This window comes from Astatotilapia calliptera, chromosome 3 (genome assembly GCF_900246225.1).
Source record: "Astatotilapia calliptera chromosome 3, fAstCal1.2, whole genome shotgun sequence".
Taxonomy (NCBI): domain Eukaryota; kingdom Metazoa; phylum Chordata; class Actinopteri; order Cichliformes; family Cichlidae; genus Astatotilapia; species Astatotilapia calliptera.
The window spans coordinates 50,869,421-50,887,996 of NC_039304.1; the positions used below are offsets into that span (position 1 = coordinate 50,869,421).

The 18,576-nt window shown below is 42.0% G+C and overlaps 1 protein-coding gene across 1 annotated transcript; it reads left to right on the forward strand.

The window, feature by feature from the left end:
* Positions 1-137: 137 nt before the first annotated feature.
* plod3 (procollagen-lysine, 2-oxoglutarate 5-dioxygenase 3) lies at positions 138-18,302 on the forward strand. Its single transcript, XM_026163446.1, has 19 exons — positions 138-403; positions 5,389-5,480; positions 6,499-6,635; positions 8,854-9,017; positions 9,098-9,210; positions 9,708-9,771; positions 10,434-10,531; positions 11,402-11,497; positions 11,586-11,717; positions 12,014-12,135; positions 13,067-13,171; positions 14,027-14,152; positions 14,958-15,102; positions 15,230-15,343; positions 15,426-15,497; positions 15,629-15,733; positions 15,814-15,960; positions 16,874-16,999; positions 17,114-18,302. The coding sequence occupies exons 1-19, from the start codon at positions 319-321 to the stop codon at positions 17,267-17,269; spliced, it is 2,199 nt and encodes a 732-aa protein (XP_026019231.1). The 5' UTR covers positions 138-318; the 3' UTR covers positions 17,270-18,302.
* Positions 18,303-18,576: the final 274 nt, after the last annotated feature.

The following is an 18,576-nucleotide window of genomic DNA, read 5'->3' on the forward strand; positions in this document are numbered from 1 at the left end:
GCCCACCGAAAAACGAAGAGAAAAAAAGTTCCCATATGTCTGCCTCTTATTGGCTGGTGGATTTCCGACTATCTGTGCTGATTGGATACCAGCTCTGTCCGTCAAAGCTGTATCGCGTCATTTCTGTTCTCATTGGCTGGATAGCTTTTTGCGGTTTCTGTTGACTTTCTTTTAAAAGTCGGAAAAGGTGACGAGTATCGCGAGAGTCGAGTGCCGACTGAGCGGTGAACGTGAAGAGAGAGGGCCGGGAAGAGAGGAGAAAGAGTGGACTAAAGCTACGGCCTACAGTCTAAACGGAGCCGTGTCCAAACATCCAATATGTCCTCCAGTTTTCTTCTCCGCCTGCTGTCTCTCGCCTTTTTCCAGGGCGCCGTGTGGGCCGAACAGCGGAAGCTTTCTCCAGGTAAGACCGCTGTGCGGGGTCCCCTGATCGGCCGGGCGGACCACCGTGACCCGCTGGAGCTGTGGAGCTCGGGGTGGGTTACGGAAAGGCTGCTCATCACGTCACAAACCTTTTCACTATTTTCAGAGTTTATTCCGTTATTCAGCCGCTGGGTGAGTTTAGGAAGGATGTTTATTAATTATTAAAACCGTTAGCGCCACAGGACCGTTAGCAAACTTTAACAGGGGGTTGTGTTCATGTCAGAGCAAAATGTAAATATCACAAAAAGTCTCAATAATGACCCCAAATACTCACCCGAGGGGCTCACGGTGGACCTGCTCCCTTTATAACCTCATTGACTCTTATTGTAATCCCTACAGGTTATTAATGATTCCCTAAACTCTGGAAAATCTTAATGCGCAACTTTGTTTCCTGGATCTTTATTTCCATTTTTCCCACGTATAATCTACCACACAGCGGGGTTAACATGTATCAGTTTTAATCGCAGAAACACAAAGGTACAAAGTGCTTCGCATATCGGATAAAATTCAAATATTAAAGAAAGTTAGACATCCCCACAAACAGACACATTCACGCAGGGATGCTTACATCCAGCAGTAAAGATTACAAATCACTGATCAACCCACTCAAACGAGGTTTTACAGCCTCAAATGAGAGCTGGGACTTTTAAAATAGTGTGATCATTTTGATTGCATATTTTATAATCATATTAGAATAAAGAATTTTAGTTAACTGCATTTAAATGAGTAAAACATTTATTGTAAGTGGATTAAATTAGGTTTAAAAAGCCACTGTGGGAGCCCACAGCACGTTTTATGTAGCAGGATTAATGATTTCCATCATGAACCTCTCACTGGCAGGTCTGTGAAGCAGAGATGTCTTACACAGAATAAACGTTTTTCAAAAGAATAGCCGGTTTAAATCTGATCTGTGTTTTCCATCCTGTCTTTGGTGCGTCCCTGTGAGGTTTGTTTGCTCAGCTGTGGTTTGTATTCATGTTTATATTACTTATGTGAGGCGTTTTTAAAGGGAGCAGAGTGAGACTGACGACGAGATGTCCTTCCTGTTGTAAACCTGTTTTTTTTTTTTTTTTTTAAAGTTCACAGACACTCAGATAATAACAGAAAAAATAACTGAAAAAAATAGATTTTTAAATATTTGACTGAAATCTGAGGCCATTTTCACTCAGTCATGGGATCCAGTTTAAAGACTTCTTTTGCTTTATCTCGAGATTAATTCATTGATCAAATCAATAATCAGTTTACAGGTTCTTCCTCCTTCAGGATCTTTGAGTTTTGGTCTTTTGATACATAAAAGTGAATTCTTTGCTTGCACTTTTATCCCAGTCCTGATGCTTATTCTTCAGAGGAACGCCAGGATTGTTATATTTTAGTAAAACACCTTTTTTGTGTATATAAAGAAGCTGTTAAATTGTTAATAATAGATAATCAGCTGGTTGGTGTTTTAGCTCATCTGAAGGCTTCAGATATCTGAGCTCACAAGAAGTGTCTCAGTTTTTCTCAGGTTCTGTGGCACATTTTAAACACAGCTCAGCTGAAGACGTATTTCCCTAAAACATCTCAGACAATCACAGACACAGTGAAGTTAACCCCGAGAGGCTGTACCTCTGTCACAAAGTGAGTTTGTGAACCAGTGAGAACATCTTACTTAAACTCGCCTTCTTCCTCTGGGAGGTTGTTGTATATCTGAGCACTTCCTCCATGTTGTGCTCAGCAGCTCTGAATCTTGTGACACTGAGCATGGCGAGTTTCTATTGGCTGAACGTAACAGAGTTTGTGTTTCATCAGTTTTTATTTATTTTTTACATTTCTGTGACAGACTTTTATAGGAGTCATTTACAGTGTTGACTCTTCAAATTTTATTTGTCACGTACACAGTCACACACAGTACGATATGCAGTGAAATGCTTAGACAACTGCTCGTGACCTAAAGAAAACAAAAAAAGGAAAAGGCTATGAATAAGATAGGAAATAAATATGAAAAATTAAAAAGGGTCAATTTAACTGGGAAAGAATAAGATCAAATATATAAATTAAAGTTAAAAAATAACTGTACAACAAAATACACAGTATAGAACTATATAAGAATGTATGAAGAAATATAAATAAATATATACACAATAACAACAGCTGTACAAGTATTAGCTGGAAATGAGGAGTATAATGTCCAGTGTTGTGCAATCCACATTATGTCTTGTGCAGTGCAAATATGCTTAAAGTGATTTAAGTGATGAAGTGAAAACAATGTCCAGAATGTCCAGTGTGTGTAAGAACTGTATGTGTGGGTCAGTACTGTGTGGTGGTGTGATTGAGAGACCGTATCGCCTGCGGGAAGAAGCTCCTCCTCAGTCTCTCTCTGTTGGTCTTCAGGGAGCGGAATCGCTTTCCTGACCTCAGCAGAGAGAACAGTCCGTTCTTCTTCATAACTCCTGCAGATCTCTGTGGCTCTTAGTTAACCACAGTTTGTGGGCTCCTGTTTGTCCACCTGCTTTTTAAGCACTGATCATAGATTGTGGATCAGATTAAGATGTGTCCATGGGCCCAAGATGTTAATTTGGGGATCTTTCCGAGGCTCTGTGTTGTCATGTCTTCTGACACGGTGCTCCCATCAGGCTGGAAAATGCTCCTGGCAGGTTGGAAGAAGGTGGTTTTTAGTGTGGTCGGTCCTTAAAAAGCAGAACAGGGATCAGCTCAGACATGGTCGGTAGTAGGGCTGCCACAAATGATTATTTTGATCGTCGACTAGTCACCGATTATTTTTTCTATTAGTCGACTAATCAGATCATCATCCACTGGACGTAAAACGTACAGCTCATTGCACCAGCAGCATCTGCTCTTATATAACTATCATTAGCTTACAGCTTTAAGTGTTTAAGGTGCTAACTAAAAATAAAGACAAGATGATAGTTTATTCAATTTTAATGAAATTTGCAGATTGTTTGGGTGAAGTTTAATAAACTCCTTGCTATCTAAAATATAACAGGACACCGGAGTATATTCTCCAGCGTCTCACACTTCTGATAATCAGTTGTCTGCTTGATGTTTATTCAGCTGTGTAAAAACTATAACTTTGATCTCAGCCAAACCGATTTACTCAGGAACAAATAAAATACTGAAAAAAGCCAAACAATAACATTTTTAAGTTATCTAAGTGACTTATATATATGTTTAACCCGAGTAGAGAATAAAAATGTCCAGATAGGTTTAACTTCAAACACCTGAACCCGGCAGGTAGTTCTGAACGGTCTGTAGGCCTGCATGCTTGCATGTGTGAGGCTCTGAACGGTTCTGCTTGTTAACACTAGCACAGTGACATTATGCTAACATTATTTGGACAAACATTAAACGTTTATGCTGATATAAACTTCCTGTATTTCCTTCATATGGGCTGTTCCTGTGAAACGTTCCCTCCTGACCCCTCACAATCAGCTGTAGTACCTTCATAGTATGAACTGCTTGTGTTTAAACTGTGCTGACAATGTGGAACTTATATAGCTAAGAGGGCTATGAAACGAGTAAAAAGTGCCACATTTGGGCCAATATTTCTTTGTACTTTGAGAGCCTGTAACCCTAAAAACACTCAGGTGGAAAAATTTTTGGGCTTCATTAGAAGAAGAAAATCCCCAGTACTCGATGTTTAAGTGTTCTACTTGTCTTAAAAAATATTTGACCAAAGCTGAGAAAGAATTCAAAATGTGTTTATGATGTGCGCGCTGTGCAAACTGATGTGAAAACGAAAGAAATGAGCCCACTCAGATCTGCTGCTTGGATCTGTAACATTCTCCAAGGCTCCACACCTCCGGCCTGGTCCCACAGATTCAAATCAAGGAACGGAAAAAGGAAGTCTTTACATTTTTTACATTTTCATCATGCATGTCAGGAACATATTTCCATGAGAGTCGGCAAACACACAAACATCTTTGTAAGAAGGAGCGAAATATGAATTCTGCTCATATTTGGTTATGGAAATGATTCAGTATAAACATGGAGGGAAGACCTGGGCAGAGGTCACTTTATGGATCGTTTGTCAGGATGTGTTTATAGTTTCAGAGCTGATGTATTCTGTAATCCTTCTTTTTAGTTTGAGACCCAGAGTCTGCCCTGCAGGCAGCTGCAGAGACTTTCATGGGTTGTTGACAATGCCTTTTGACACACCCCTAGGAATCTATTCAATTCAATTCAGATTTATTTATATAGCACAAAGGCATAACCACTTTACATTTTAGGGCAAAGACCCTGCAATAATACAGTGAAAACCTCAACAGTCAGACTGAGTGAGCACTTGGCAACAGTGGGAAGGAAAAACTCCCTTTTCAAAAATCTAGAAGTTCTGAAGAATAAAAACGATGGTTAAAAACAGGAGAATTTCCTTCCATATGCACTCGCTCAGCTCAGCTGAACTCAAACACAACTACTCATGAGTGCTGCTGGTGGGAAGGGGACGTCGTTATTTAATGACGTGTTGAAAAACCGTGACACCTGGCTGGAAACTTCACAGTAAACTTTCGAGACACTTTCAATCAAACGCTGCCAAAAAAGGAGCGGAGGAGGAGGAGGAGGAGGAGCTTTTCCCATGTTTGGTTTGATGGTATCTGAACCAGCTGTTTGCACAGAGAGTGGATGGGAGCGATTTCTCGGGATATTTAAGGAGCTTTGTTGCACAGCCGAGAGCTGTTTTCTCGGCCCTGCGCTGCAGTGAAAGTGTTATTGCTCTCGCACGTTAAAACACGTCACACCCTCAGGAGCACAGCAGGGGCTTTGGTCACAGACCCTCTTCTCCTCCCCCATGCTACGCCTCCCCTCTTTGACTTTCCTCGGAATTTCAGAGGAATTCTGCTCCCAATTCCTAATAAAAAGCCTGCAGGGAAACTCTGGCAGCTGCTCGTGTCTGCAAACAGGACTGAGTGTTACCAGAGTTCTCTGTTGATTTGACAACGTCATGCTGATCACCTGATGTGTTTGCAGAAAATTTGCTGGTCATCACCGTGGCAACAGAGGAGACGGACGGCTTCCTGCGCTTCATGAGGACAGCCCAAGAGTTCAACTACACTGTGAAGGTAACACACACAAGTTACATGCTGGGTAACTTTGTGTTAAAGAGTAACCTGTTACCTGGTGAGGTTAGTGTCATTAAAGAGTAATCCATTACATCCCTGGCTGAGGTGCTGCTGATGTCTGATGCACGGCTGCACAGCCGTCGCTTGCTGAAGTTTGACTCAGGTCTGAGATTAAATGTCGGATCGAAGCGGTGGGTCTGTACAAGTGTCCACACAGCTTCCCTCCATGATACTTGGAGTCAGCTGCTCCAAAGTTTGCACATTTTCAGCCTTATTTAGAGGTTTAGTGAGTTAGTTTGTCAGTGGAGGTGTTTTCATACCTGTGGTGTTTAAATCAAACCCTAGACTCGTTTCCTCTTTTGCCTGGTTCATTTCTGAACACCGTAATTACACCACATCATCCACACTGAAACCTTTTGAAGGAGGTGGTCTCAGGCCGGTTCCTAGCAAACTCCAGTGCATGCTTTACATTCTGGGTGCCATAGATTTGAGAATATCATTGAAATTAAAGTAAATTCTTGGTGTTCGGTTCCTTGTGTTCAGTCTAGATCTCATCACCTCCTTCTGGTGTTTACCTTTGTTGCTCCACTCTGATGAGTTTGCTTGGATTTGTTTCTGTGTGTTCAAACTGCATGTGTGGAAACGGCCTTAAAGCTAAAGTGCTTCAGTCACATCTTGACTGTTGGTAATATGCAGAGACTAAAGACTAATGTGTTGTTGTCCAAGTGGTCGGTACCTGAAACAGAATGAATGAGTGAATGAGCCGATTGTTCCTGTACAAAGTTCCTGAATGCAGGGAGGACCTGTCGGGCCACACAGTGCAGCTCTGACTGCAGTAAAACGTCTTTGTTTAAGGTGCAGGAACAACTCCAGCAGAGAAAAATAAAACTGTTTCTGTTTTTTTGTGCTGCAGATCCTTTAGAAACACTTTCAGTGATCACATGAGCAGATCAGCTGTCAGAGGATTTATTGGATACAAATGAGCAAATGAGTTTAATGATGTGATGGTGGTGTACAGGTCCTGGGTCTGGGCGAGGAGTGGAAGGGAGGCGACGTCGCTCGGACGGTGGGTGGAGGTCAGAAGGTGAGATGGTTGAAGAAGGAGGTGCAGAAACACTCGGAGAAGACGGAGCTCGTCATCATGTTTGTGGACAGGTAGTGTGTGTGTGTGTGTGTGTGTGTGTGTTAGTGTGTGTGTGTGTGTGTGTGTTATACTTATCGTTCCCATCAGCTCAGTCCTGATTTCTGTCTTTTCACAGCTCTACTCTTCCTGTTCTTTATCTTGTCAGTCTCAGTTTTCGCTGCTTTTGTTGTGTCTTTACTTTTTCTTTCTGACCTACTTTGACACACACGAGGACAAAGCTTTTCTCACAAAAATGAATGATATGAGTTTTCGTATTGTTCGATTAGCAGATAAGCAGTGAAATCGGAGCTCAGGCACCGCCTGTGACCTGTGCAGGGATTTCACTGGTTCTGAGCTCCAGTGTTGTTACTGTTAACTAAAGCTAAAGTTCAGACAAGTCCAGAAATACAAACCCAGTCACGGAGGCCTGGGGAAGGATGGGTGACCACTGGTTGTTAGGGGAAAAATGTTTCGTGACAAGTTAGCAAATGATAAACCATGAAGATGGAAGAAGCACACAGTGCTGCACTGAAAGCTTCCTTTTTTGGATCGCTTTCGTCTTTAATAGACTGCCACGGTCTTGAAGGTAAGGTTCGGTCGACCTTTTTCAAGTTTGACAGTCACATGGTGGTAAATTAGCTAGCGTTTGCAGACAGGTCATCATCTTTCATGGCAATCTTCTTGCAACCAAAGCAGTCACAGGTTTGTAGTCCAGCAACCTCCAGTGGCCACTCACTAACAGTTTAGGTCGTACAAATACATTTTTTCCTAGCAGCTGGTGGTTCCCAAACTGTCTGTGTAGCTAGGGTCCAAATTGTGGACCCAAAAATAACAAATAAATTAAAATACTATTTTGGTATTGGTCAGTCTGACAGGTGCTATCAGCCAATCGAAAGAAAAGCATCTGGACTTCTTTAAGTTGCTTGAAGACGTTTCAACTCTCATCCGAGAAGCTTCTTCAGTCCTAAGGTCAAATGGTGGAGAGTCCCAGATATAAACCCAGTGGGAGTTTCCCCCCAAAGAGGGACAAAAGGACCCCCTGATGATCCTCTACCTAATAACATGAGCCGACACGTGAAAACTTGTGTAGGCCCCAATCAGCCAGGGTTTCGGGTGTGCTCATTGTGAAACCTGGCCCACCCTATCATGTGATGTCCTGAGGTCAGATGGCCCAGGATGTGAGTGGGCGTTAAGGCGTCTGGGAAGGGATCTCAAAACTGGATTATAGATGGCAGAGAGTTGGTGTCGTAAACCCCCGCCTCTGTTCAAAGATGGTCGCTCACAGTGGACACAAATGGCCTCTTTGGCTCCCACTGGGTTTAAATCTGGGACTCTACACCATTGAAACGTCTTCAAGCAACTTAAAGAAGTCCAGACGCTTTTCTTTCCAAGCTCCTTAGACTACGATGACCTGGATGACTGAGAACCTTCACAGACATACTGTCTTCCTCTTATTCTGCCAAGAGAAGCCAAGTGTAATCAATCATGATCTCTAACAGGAAGTATATATGCTTTGGCCTTGTCCAGCTAAAATACACTATAGAACCTTCAGCACCACAAAAAATTTAACTGAGTGAATGCATATATTTGACCCTTACAGAGAAAAGGTTAGAGAAAATCCAAAGCACAGTAAATTCAAACTCAATTGAGTTTGTTTTGGTGATGTCTGATGTTTGCTGCGCAATTCTTCCACCCTGAAAAAGCCTGGGACGGTTAAATAAATCATGGAAAGTCCAGAATCGCCATGAATTCATGCCCTTGAAGACTGTATTTAAACCTCTGACCACAACTGTAAAACCCCCATTTCCTCCAGTATAACCCAGTTGTGGAACATCACAGAGACGAGGTGATCATCTGGTAGAGGGGAGACCACAGCAGGAGCAGGAGACCCCTCTGTGTCCTGTTTTAGGTTTTAATGAACACCTTAAACTCTGTACTGGAGCTGCTGTAGGCGGTCATTACTTCAGACTTTCTGGAAAGAGACGGATAAAGTTGGGAATGAGCCACACTCGACTGTGGAGGTCTGCAGCTCATGCTGAACTCTTTCTAATTTCTTCCATTTATCATCCTTTAAATGTTTTTCTTTCCTGTTTACATGTAAGCTGACGTGGCTCTCACTCTTTCTAGCCACTGCTCAGTGTTCAGTCCTGATTGTTTCTGTCATAAACATGCTCTCTGTCTGCTTATCCCACACATTCAAACTTGCAAACAGTAACAGGCCCCCCTCTTTCTCTTTCTCTCTCCATGCAGTTACGATGTGATCTTTGCATCGGGTCCTGAGGAGCTGCTGTCCAAGTTTTCCCGTATGGGTCACAAAGTTATTTTCTCAGCTGAGGGTTTCTGCTGGCCTGACCAGCGCCTGGCCTCCAAATACCCCGAGGTGCGTACTGGGAAACGCTACCTGAACTCAGGAGGTAAGGAGCTCACTGATATTCCTTTAAAATACTATAAAAAGTTTAAAGCAGTAAGTAACACACGACTTCTTGCTCTTCAGGGTTCATCGGCTATGCTCCAGAGATCAGTGCAATTGTCCAGCAGTGGAAGTACAAAGACAGCGATGACGACCAACTTTTCTACACCAGGATCTACCTGGACAAGACGCACAGGGTAAAAACAACTTCACAAACATTAAAAAAACAAAAGTAACCCACAGTTTTAAAGCCACTGTTAGAGCCACTAGAACAAGTCGCAGTCGCAACAGGAACATTTTCATGTAAATACTTTTTCTGTACCAATTGTAATGTAAGTTTAAGAACAAGACCTTCTCACACTCTGTTCCCTCCAATGACAGGATAATGGCTGCAGTTCACTTTGCATTTCTTGTTACCATTAGTAACAAGTAACAGTCTGAGGTTGGCTCCTTTAATGTTACCTCAGGTCGAAAGTCTTTGACGTTGCAGACAAAACAAGTTAATCTGTACTGCTGGGTAAAAAACTAAATTGTTTCCAATGTTTTGAACATATTCTTAGAAAACTAGGCCAGCAGTGATTTCAGAGAAGAAGAGTTTTTGAATCTCAGATATTCGCCCAGCTTGTCATGTTTGAATTTATCTGTAAAAGTCTAAATCTTGACAAAGCTGCTCTGTTTATTATTGTCACATCAGACCAAGTTTAACATGACCCTGGATCATCGATCCCGGATCTTCCAAAACCTGAACGGAGCTGTTGGTAAGAAACACAGATATGTGAGAGCTCAGTTTACACGTGAACCAGCTGTTTCACATGTAGCAGTCTGTCTCCATCCAGCTGTTAGTCAAAGAGGCTACACTCCTGTTAATGCAACTCTAAGCCTGTTGTAACGAGTGGGGAGATTAGCTACAGAGACCAAAACAACTTTTTATATCAGGCTGTAAACATGTTTATTTCAGTCTGTGGGGAATGACTCACTTTTACAAGCATACAGTTTAAACCTGAGTAAAAAGTAGAGGATCGATAATAGAGCCCTGTGAAGCTCCACGATTTGTAAGGAAACATTCATTCTGGTTTTTGTTACTCACTCTACTGGTTACTTCATCCTGAAAACCTCTGATTTGAATGTGAAATACTTCAATTCAGATATTAAAAGGTTTATTATGCATGTGTATTCATGCCTTTCTGACATAAATCTGTCCCTCCAACTTTTTCAACGTGCTATTACTGTACTCAGGCTCTTATGAGGATATATCTTTGGTCTGACTGAATCAAGGTGTGTCGTGTTTGTTTCTACGGTAAAGTTGGACATTTTAACACGAGCTTATGAGGACTGACTTCCCACTGGAGCCTCAAGTGGACATTTGAGGAACTGCTGTTTCTTATTGAGCAGAAACACTTACACTAAATCTCCTCTCTAGATGAGGTCGTCTTGAAATTCGAGAGGGCAAAGGTCAGAGCAAGGAATGTCGCCTACGACACGCTTCCTGTTGTTATCCATGGCAACGGACCCACCAAGGTAACACGACAATGTGATGGTAAAACCAGAGCACAGACAGATTTTGTGATCAGGAGTCAGGTGTGATGTGTTAAGCTGGGCTCACACTGCGATTTCTTTCAGTCGTGTTGTTCAGCTTCTGCTCAAACTGCACGATTGACTCGCAGGGGTTAGAAGTTCGTAGGTCACGAGGGTCTCACACTATACGGCCCGATGCTCTGATGCGACCTGAGTGCTCACACTGTGCGTCCATAAAATGAAGCTTATAACAGAAATTCTGTCGCTCTCTCCCTCTCTGTCTCTCACTCACACACACACACCACCACCATCAACTTTGCTAAATTGCTAATGAAAAACATGATCAGGCAGCTGTGATTGAGCAGCAGTGTAGATCCAACTATTTTCACGGTTGTTGTGGTCGTGATAATTTTGTGAGGCCACATCGAAAAGGCTCGGATGAGCTTTCCAAAGTTCTACAAGTTGTGCCTCCATCGCTTGTGTCCAGATCACACGCTGCACTGCTGCTCCGTCATTTTCACCAAGCATTTCAAACAGGTTTGAAATCCTCCCGACCAAGCGATTGATGATCGGGAGCTGGTCGTGAGGTGTTAATCGCTTCTCGTTACCCCATGAATACACGATGCACGACACACGATGAAGGCCGATCCCCAAAACGGTCGCACGACTGAAATATTGGCTCAAAATTTGCCAAACATGGCACAGTGTAAGCCCAGCATTAGAGTAAACCACTGTGCTGCTGTTTAAAACTAATGAAGACTCTTTGATCTTTAAAGCCTCACACTTGAAACTGTTCCTGCCTATCATTAAAAATCTGATTATCAAACACAACAAATATATTTAATAATTCTGCACATCTGCTTGTCTCTGCAGCTGCAGCTGAACTACCTCGGTAACTACGTCCCCACGGTGTGGACCTATGAAACCGGCTGCGGGATTTGCGACGACGACCTGCTCTTCTTCAATGAGGTGCCTGCACCACTCTCGGTGGAGGACATAATGAGGAGAAAAAGTTTTCCTGTCAGTGTTTGAACTCTACGTGTGTTTGTGTGTTCAGGACGAACAGATGCCTCTGGTCTACGTCGCTGTTTTCATCGAACATGCAACTCCCTTCATGGAGGAGTTCCTGGAGCGCCTGTCCACTCTGAACTACCCAAAAACGAGGATTCGCCTCTTCATCCACAACAACGTACGATGCACACTCGCACAGAGTTCCAGTTTCACTGCCTTCACTGGAACATCAGAGGGACGAAAAAGATTCACAATTAAAGAGTCAGAATTGTCTCACCGAGAGATTTTAGGCAACTTTGACACAAGGAAAAGGTTCCTGACTGTGGCTCAAGCAGAGAGTAGTTTGAGTAGCCTTCAACTGTGAAAAACGTTTTGCCTGTTCACTAAATTTAGAGCCAAAGTTCATTTTTGCAGCATACAGAACTTCCTTCCTGTGTCATGTGCTTTCTGACCTGTTGTGTCCCTGTACTGCAGGTCGTGTACCACGAGCGTCACATCCAGAAGTTCTGGGAGCGACACAGGTCTCTGTTCCCAGACGCCCGGGTAGTCGGACCAGAGGAGAACCTGAAGGAGGACGAAGCCAGAACCATGGCTGTGTGAGTGCACAACCTCTAAGGACATTATAAAAACTTTAAAACAGTAAAATATAAGAAGTCCTGGAAACAGGAGATATGACACCAAAACGAAATGTAGGTTTCAAAGATGTTATCAACACTGTCAGCAAAATTGGTCTCAAATATGTACAAATATTTAACTATTTGCATTTTTAGTACCAACCTTTAAAACCTTTATTTTATTTTTTTTACAATAAGGCAGAAATCAACACTAGTTTTCCTTCTGTGGTTTTATTTGGATTTATGTACAGCTCATAGTGTTCATCAACTGCATGTTACAGAACTTTGCCAACATATAAATGAAATAAAAGTGAGCAATTAATTCATCTGAAACAAAAGTTCAAATTTAGGAAAATCCAAAAGATACGATAAAACCTAAATCCCCAAATAAGCACCTGCAAGAGGCAGAGAATAAATTCTGAGGACAAATATACTCTACAGGTGGAAACAATCAGGGAATCGGGAGGAAGACAAAGACAGGAAATAAAAGGACAAAAGACACGCAAAGATCAGGAAAATAAAGGTAGACATATTGACGAGACGGAGAAACATAAAAAACATGGAAAAACAACCAGGAATTGAGCACTGCTGTATAAAACCTTGAACCTTGAATCTCTTTCTTTCCTTAAAACCCAGCATTCGCAACCAGGACTTGTCCTGCTTTAAAGTTCCTGCCATTTAAAGACGGAAATGAGGCAGAACAAAACACTTAAATTGCTCTGTGAAGCATATTTATAAACCAGGAAGTTAAATCTGTTTAATGAGAGGAGCGTATTTAGAACAATTACATTAAAAAAAGGTCAGATTCCGTCTGTAGTAAGATAAAAAATACGTCTGACCATCACCTTTATGGAAACTCTCTAAATACGAAGGTAATGAACCTTCCTGGCTGTTTGTGTTTGTTTGACTGCAGCGAGGTGTGTAAGAAGGATCCAGAGTGCGACTACTACTTCAGCATCGACTCCGATGTGGCTTTGACGAACCCCGACATCCTGAGGATCCTGATGGAGGAGAACAAGTACGTAGAAGCTCTGTTTACACCGTCAGTAAAACCCTGAGCATATCCTGCACTGGATGAGACTCTCAAAAACTAAAAAGACTACAAAAAAATGTCGCATATTTGTTAAGTTTTTAAAAACTGACAGCCAAATATTTAAATGCTTCAGGCCAACGAGGGTTTCGTTGTGGAGATTCAGCTTATGATCAGGACTTCTTCATGGTGACTGATCCAGGATTGATCATTTCAGATTTTCTTTTTCGTGACGTTTGGTTCATTTTTGCTGTTTTCCTCCTGGCCTATGATGGTATTTGTGTCCAGACTATCACTCCAAGGTCAAATTCAGCTTTCCTAAACAGCTCTGACACGAACCGAGAGCTCAGGCCACATTTTGCCTCAACGTTCATTGCAGGCTCTACCCCAAATCAAGATACTATCCCAAGCTCTAATACAGATCTCTTCCAGCTTAGACATTAACCCCCAAAGCTCAGTCCAGACTCTGCGCCAAGGTACCATCTAGACCCTAATAGCATAGAGGGTGTACGAGACGATGACCATTAGTGTAAACCCAAGGTTCAGTTCAAGCTGTCTGGAGTTTAATGGATGCCTGAATGTTAACAGCAACACTGATTATTCTACTGGAGCCACATAACTTTGACTATTTTGAGCTCACTGTTTGATTTTAAAAACGGCTAATGGCTTCAGACTAAAGGAACCTGCGTCACTCTTCTATTTTAATACTCTCAGACTACTTTCTGTTACTTCTTTCCAGATATTAGGCCCTATGTGTAAACACCTCAGTATTCAGGCTTTATGTTAGATTCTGTTGGTTTTTATTTTAATGCAGTTCTCTGAAATCCTTTGCTGTTCTTGCAGGTCTGTCATAGCACCCATGCTGTCCAAACACGGAAAGCTGTGGAGTAACTTCTGGGGCGCTCTAAGCCCTGAAGGATACTACTCCAGATCTGAAGATTACATTGAGATCGTCCAGGGCAAGAGGGTGTAAGTAACACACAGAAACTGGTTAATGCTGCCTATTGTGGCCCAGTACACTGTCACAAAAGAGATAATTTCAAGTTTAAATAAAGGTTAAATGAATGAAACAGAAGCAAAAAACCCACCTATAGCTGTTTATCCATTTCTAAATTTTAAGGTAATAAAAAAATGGGTCAAACTGATTCAGTGATTTTTATTTTAGATTGTGCTATCGGTTTGTCTTAAATTTTCCATTATTTAGTGAATAGATATGTCATAATGAAAATAATAATAATGATGTATGTGTTGCAGTTGGTGTGTTCAGATTTTAATTCTAAAAAATATGAGAGACTCTACATGTGTTTTTAGTTTTTTCATTGAACGAATGAGCCCTCATTTGAAAGCGAGTGATTTCTAGTATCCAGTGAAGAGGTGACTGTTTAACATCTGGTTAAACCCAAACCAACCCCAACCTTAGATGGGTTTCCCATTAAAGAAAAAAAGTGATTCTTCTCCTACTTTCAGCTGATCTCTTGCTCTTAAGTGCCACGGTTGTGTTTCCAGTTGTTGAGATTTTGCTTTGGCTATTATTTTGGGGTAACTGGTGTTTCAGTTTCTTTGATCCCTGTGCCAGATTCTATAGCATAGATAACCAAATGTGGGATTCAAACACGCAAAAATGGCAAAAAAAAAAAGCATTTGGCTGACTAGAAAAAGTCCAGAAAGTCAGCAAGTCCAACTACAGATGAGTCCATAAGACTTAAGAACCAGCACCAAACTCTGAGACGCGACATCCTGTCTGTAAAACAACCTTCTGCCTGTGTTTGTGCAGAGGTCTGTGGAATGTGCCGTACATCACTCAGGTCTACCTGATCAAAGGCAGCGTGCTGCGGACTAAACTGTCCCAGGTGAGCCTGTATATGGATGAAGGGGGCATGGACGCTGACATGGTGTTCTGCAGGAGCATCCGAGACCAGGTAACACAAACGTTCTCTGCTTTTAACTGTAAGCACAGTCAGAGTGGATTACAAAAAAGCTCTTTTGTAAGCAGCAATGCTGTTGTTTCATTGAACTTTATACAAACAAAACTTAATATGTCCACAGGGAGTCTTCATGTATGTGTCCAACCGTGACGAATTTGGCCGTTTGGTGGCCTCGTCCAATTACAACACGTCCAGGCTCCACCCAGACATGTGGCAGATCTTCGACAACCCTGTGGTCAGGAAAATGTACATGAACACTCAAATTAGATGATGTGGGTAAAGCTAAAACAACTCGGACTGTCTGTCTGTATTTGCAGGACTGGAAGGAGAAGTATGTCCACGAAAACTACTCCAAGATCTTTGAAGATGAGAAGACTTATGTAGAGCAGGTAATAAAGTCAGGAAGGGGAATCAGGAACCAGAGGCAAAAAAACCCCACCTCCCATGTAGAGTGTTTTCAGATTATTATTAATGATTGTTACAGAATCATCGTGGGTTTAACAATCTCTCTGTATTTCAGCCCTGCCCAGATGTTTACTGGTTTCCAGCTTTCTCAGACAAAATGTGTGACCATATGGTAGAAACCATGGAAGACTGTGGCGAGTGGTCTGGTGGAACGCACAAGGTAAACACTTATTCTAACTGTCACACAAGGGCAGAAGTAAGTACTAAGACTTAACAGTTTTGTGTTTTCTGTGTTTCTAGGATGAGCGTCTGGCTGGCGGTTATGAAAATGTCCCAACTGTGGATATCCACATGAACCAGATCGGCTTTGAGAAGGAGTGGCTCAAGTTCCTCAAAGATTATATTTCCCCCGTCACTGAGAAACTCTATCCTGGCTACTACCCCAGGGTACGGTAAAAGCCTAACCCCAGTCTCACGTTCAGACTCCCTACCCCACCAAGGAGTTCAATCCACAACCTCCCTCACAGGAGAGCCCAGAGCTTACTCCAAAGTATAGTTTACACTCTAACCTAAGGGTTCAATTCAAGACTTTGTGCCAAGGTATTGCTCAGGAGATCCTAACCCCACAGTACAGTTTAGACCCTCTGAGTCCACACTTTAGCCTAAAGTGTAGTTTAGATCCAAATCTTGGTTTTCAGTGTAGAGTCTTTGCCAAAGTACCATCAATACCCTAACTCCCACCTAAATATACAGACCAAACCCTAGGTTTAGATTCGATACCAAGGTACTGTCAAGACCCTTACGCTAAGATACAGACCAGACGTTAACCAGAGGGTCGGGTCCAGACTCAACATTAAGGTTAGAGTCACCCCATGGGTTGAGGTACAGTCCACACAATAACCATAGTGTTCAAGTTCCAGATACGTTTATCATTCAGAGCCTTCCTCTAAGGTAGGGTGCACACCCTGAACACAAGGTGCAGTCCATCAGAATAACTCCTTACCGTCCTCAGAGGTTCTATCAAGACCTTACCCAAAGTTCAGCCCAGAAATATCTCATGATCTCAGACCGATGCTTACCTCGAAATTAATCCCAGATATTGAGCCACTACAAAGGTTTTGACAGTGCAGGCATTACAGAAAAAAAACTCAGTATCTGCCCCAGGGTACAGTCAGGGTACACTGTGCTCTACTGCACTCTAAGAGAATACAAATTCACAATGCTAAGGAGCTATACATTAATCATGTTTTTCTTTAGAAAGTTTCCGAGTCAGATTTTTATCTGATGTTGGGAACATTGTTGTGTTTGTGCCGTCTTTTGTTAATCCTCTTAAAAATGATCTGGTACTGTCTACATGCAGGCTCAAGCCATTATGAACTTTGTGGTGCGTTACCGTCCAGATGAGCAACCATTATTGCGGCCACATCATGACTCCTCCACCTTCACTATCAACATCGCCCTGAACAGGAAGGACATTGACTACGAGGTAACGCAGCCTGCTGATCTAAAGATGAATAAACAAGAAGCCAAAGAACATGCTATCCTGAATACTTTCCCTAAAGCCCTGCCTTTCGTAATGCAACATGTTTACTTGTGTCAGGGTGGAGGTTGCAGGTTCCTGCGGTACGACTGTAAGGTGGAGTCTCCTAGGAAGGGCTGGTCCTTCATGCACCCAGGTCGACTGACACACTACCACGAAGGCCTGCGCGTCACCAAAGGGACCAGATACATCATGGTGTCCTTTGTCGACCCCTAAGCGTACAGAGCGTGTGCATAAAAGGCTGCTGGTGTGTCTGTGTGAGCATGAGAAGATTAGCCAACCTCATCATCATATTCGTAATGGAGGAAAAGACGTGATGACCTTGAATGCATCATGTTATTATTTCACTGTGTCCTTATTTCAGGTGTACATAAGATTTGACTTATCATCGTTGACATTTCAGAGTTTTCTGTTTTTTACCTTGTTTTTATTCCTGACACTAGTGAAGCAAATAAAAACGGGAGATTTGTGGTCTTGAAGGCATCGCTGTCGGACATTTCAAAATAAGAGTCTCATGCTTAAAATCAGTTGTCACCGTGCTGCCTTACGTTTAAACGTTAACTAAATCTATGCAAGCAAAACACTCCAAGTTGTGTTTCAACAATCAGCTGTTACACTCCAAACTCTGAAAGATTAATGCCACCTGTTGTGCCAAGTAGAGGGTGTTACCCGTATTAGTGATGTGCTCGAGGGTAAATCCACCTCAAAGACAAGTCGGCTGGATTTGAGCATCAATATTTTAGACGTGCAAATCCTCAATATCAATTAATATGATACAGAGAAGAAAGATGGGTATAAAGATGCTTTAAAGAAAACCGTGTGAATGATGTGCCAAGAAGTCTATATGTTTGGTAAAAGTCTGTAAAAACAAGATTTAAGCAAGTGGAGCTCCACTTTGAGGAGTTTTTAGACTCTTACTTTGTAAACTCTAAAGGCCTTTTATGTATTTGTTTTATTCTTTGTTGTTTATTCTTGTTTTTAAAATTTACATGTCCTCCTTACGTTTCCATGGGGCAGTCATCATTAGGGTGTGAAGCGCTGCCTCCTCTTGCAGGATTATGTCTTTATTTAAAAAATGCTGTGATGGTTTTTAGTCTGAGGTGCAGTGTTTCCACCCAGCCTCTGGTTTTCTTCTATACGTGCCTGTTTATCAAAAGTCTCTGGCTTTGTAAAAACTGCATTAAATTATTTGTTGATGACTGACTGAATAAAGTTTTGAGATTTTAATAAAAAAAAAGACCTGTCACATCAGTTTAAGTAGTCCTTTTTTGGGGCTATCAAACTGTCAAGAAAACGACTATGATTTTTACTCAAGAATATTCTTAAAGTAAAAAGATAAATACTAATTTACTTTTGCGAGTTTGTGCTGGTGGCACTAACTGGCAGTACTTGTCTTATTGTAGTACCAGTATTTCCCCCACTCAGTGCACTGTTACTGCACCATCCTATGTTACAAATTGGTATTACAGAAAAGTATGACCTGGCCTGTCTCTGGAGTCAAAATAAAAAATTTAAATACAGGT

Coding starts and splice junctions, on each gene's coding strand:
- plod3 (XM_026163446.1), top strand. CDS start 319: ATGTCCTCCAGTTTTCTTCTCCGCCTGCTGTCTCTCGCCTTTTTCCAG. Junction 9,018..9,097: donor ACGCTACCTGAACTCAGGAG/GTAAGGAGCTCA, acceptor CTTGCTCTTCAG/GGTTCATCGGCTATGCTCCA. Junction 13,172..14,026: donor ATCCTGATGGAGGAGAACAA/GTACGTAGAAGC, acceptor CTGTTCTTGCAG/GTCTGTCATAGCACCCATGC.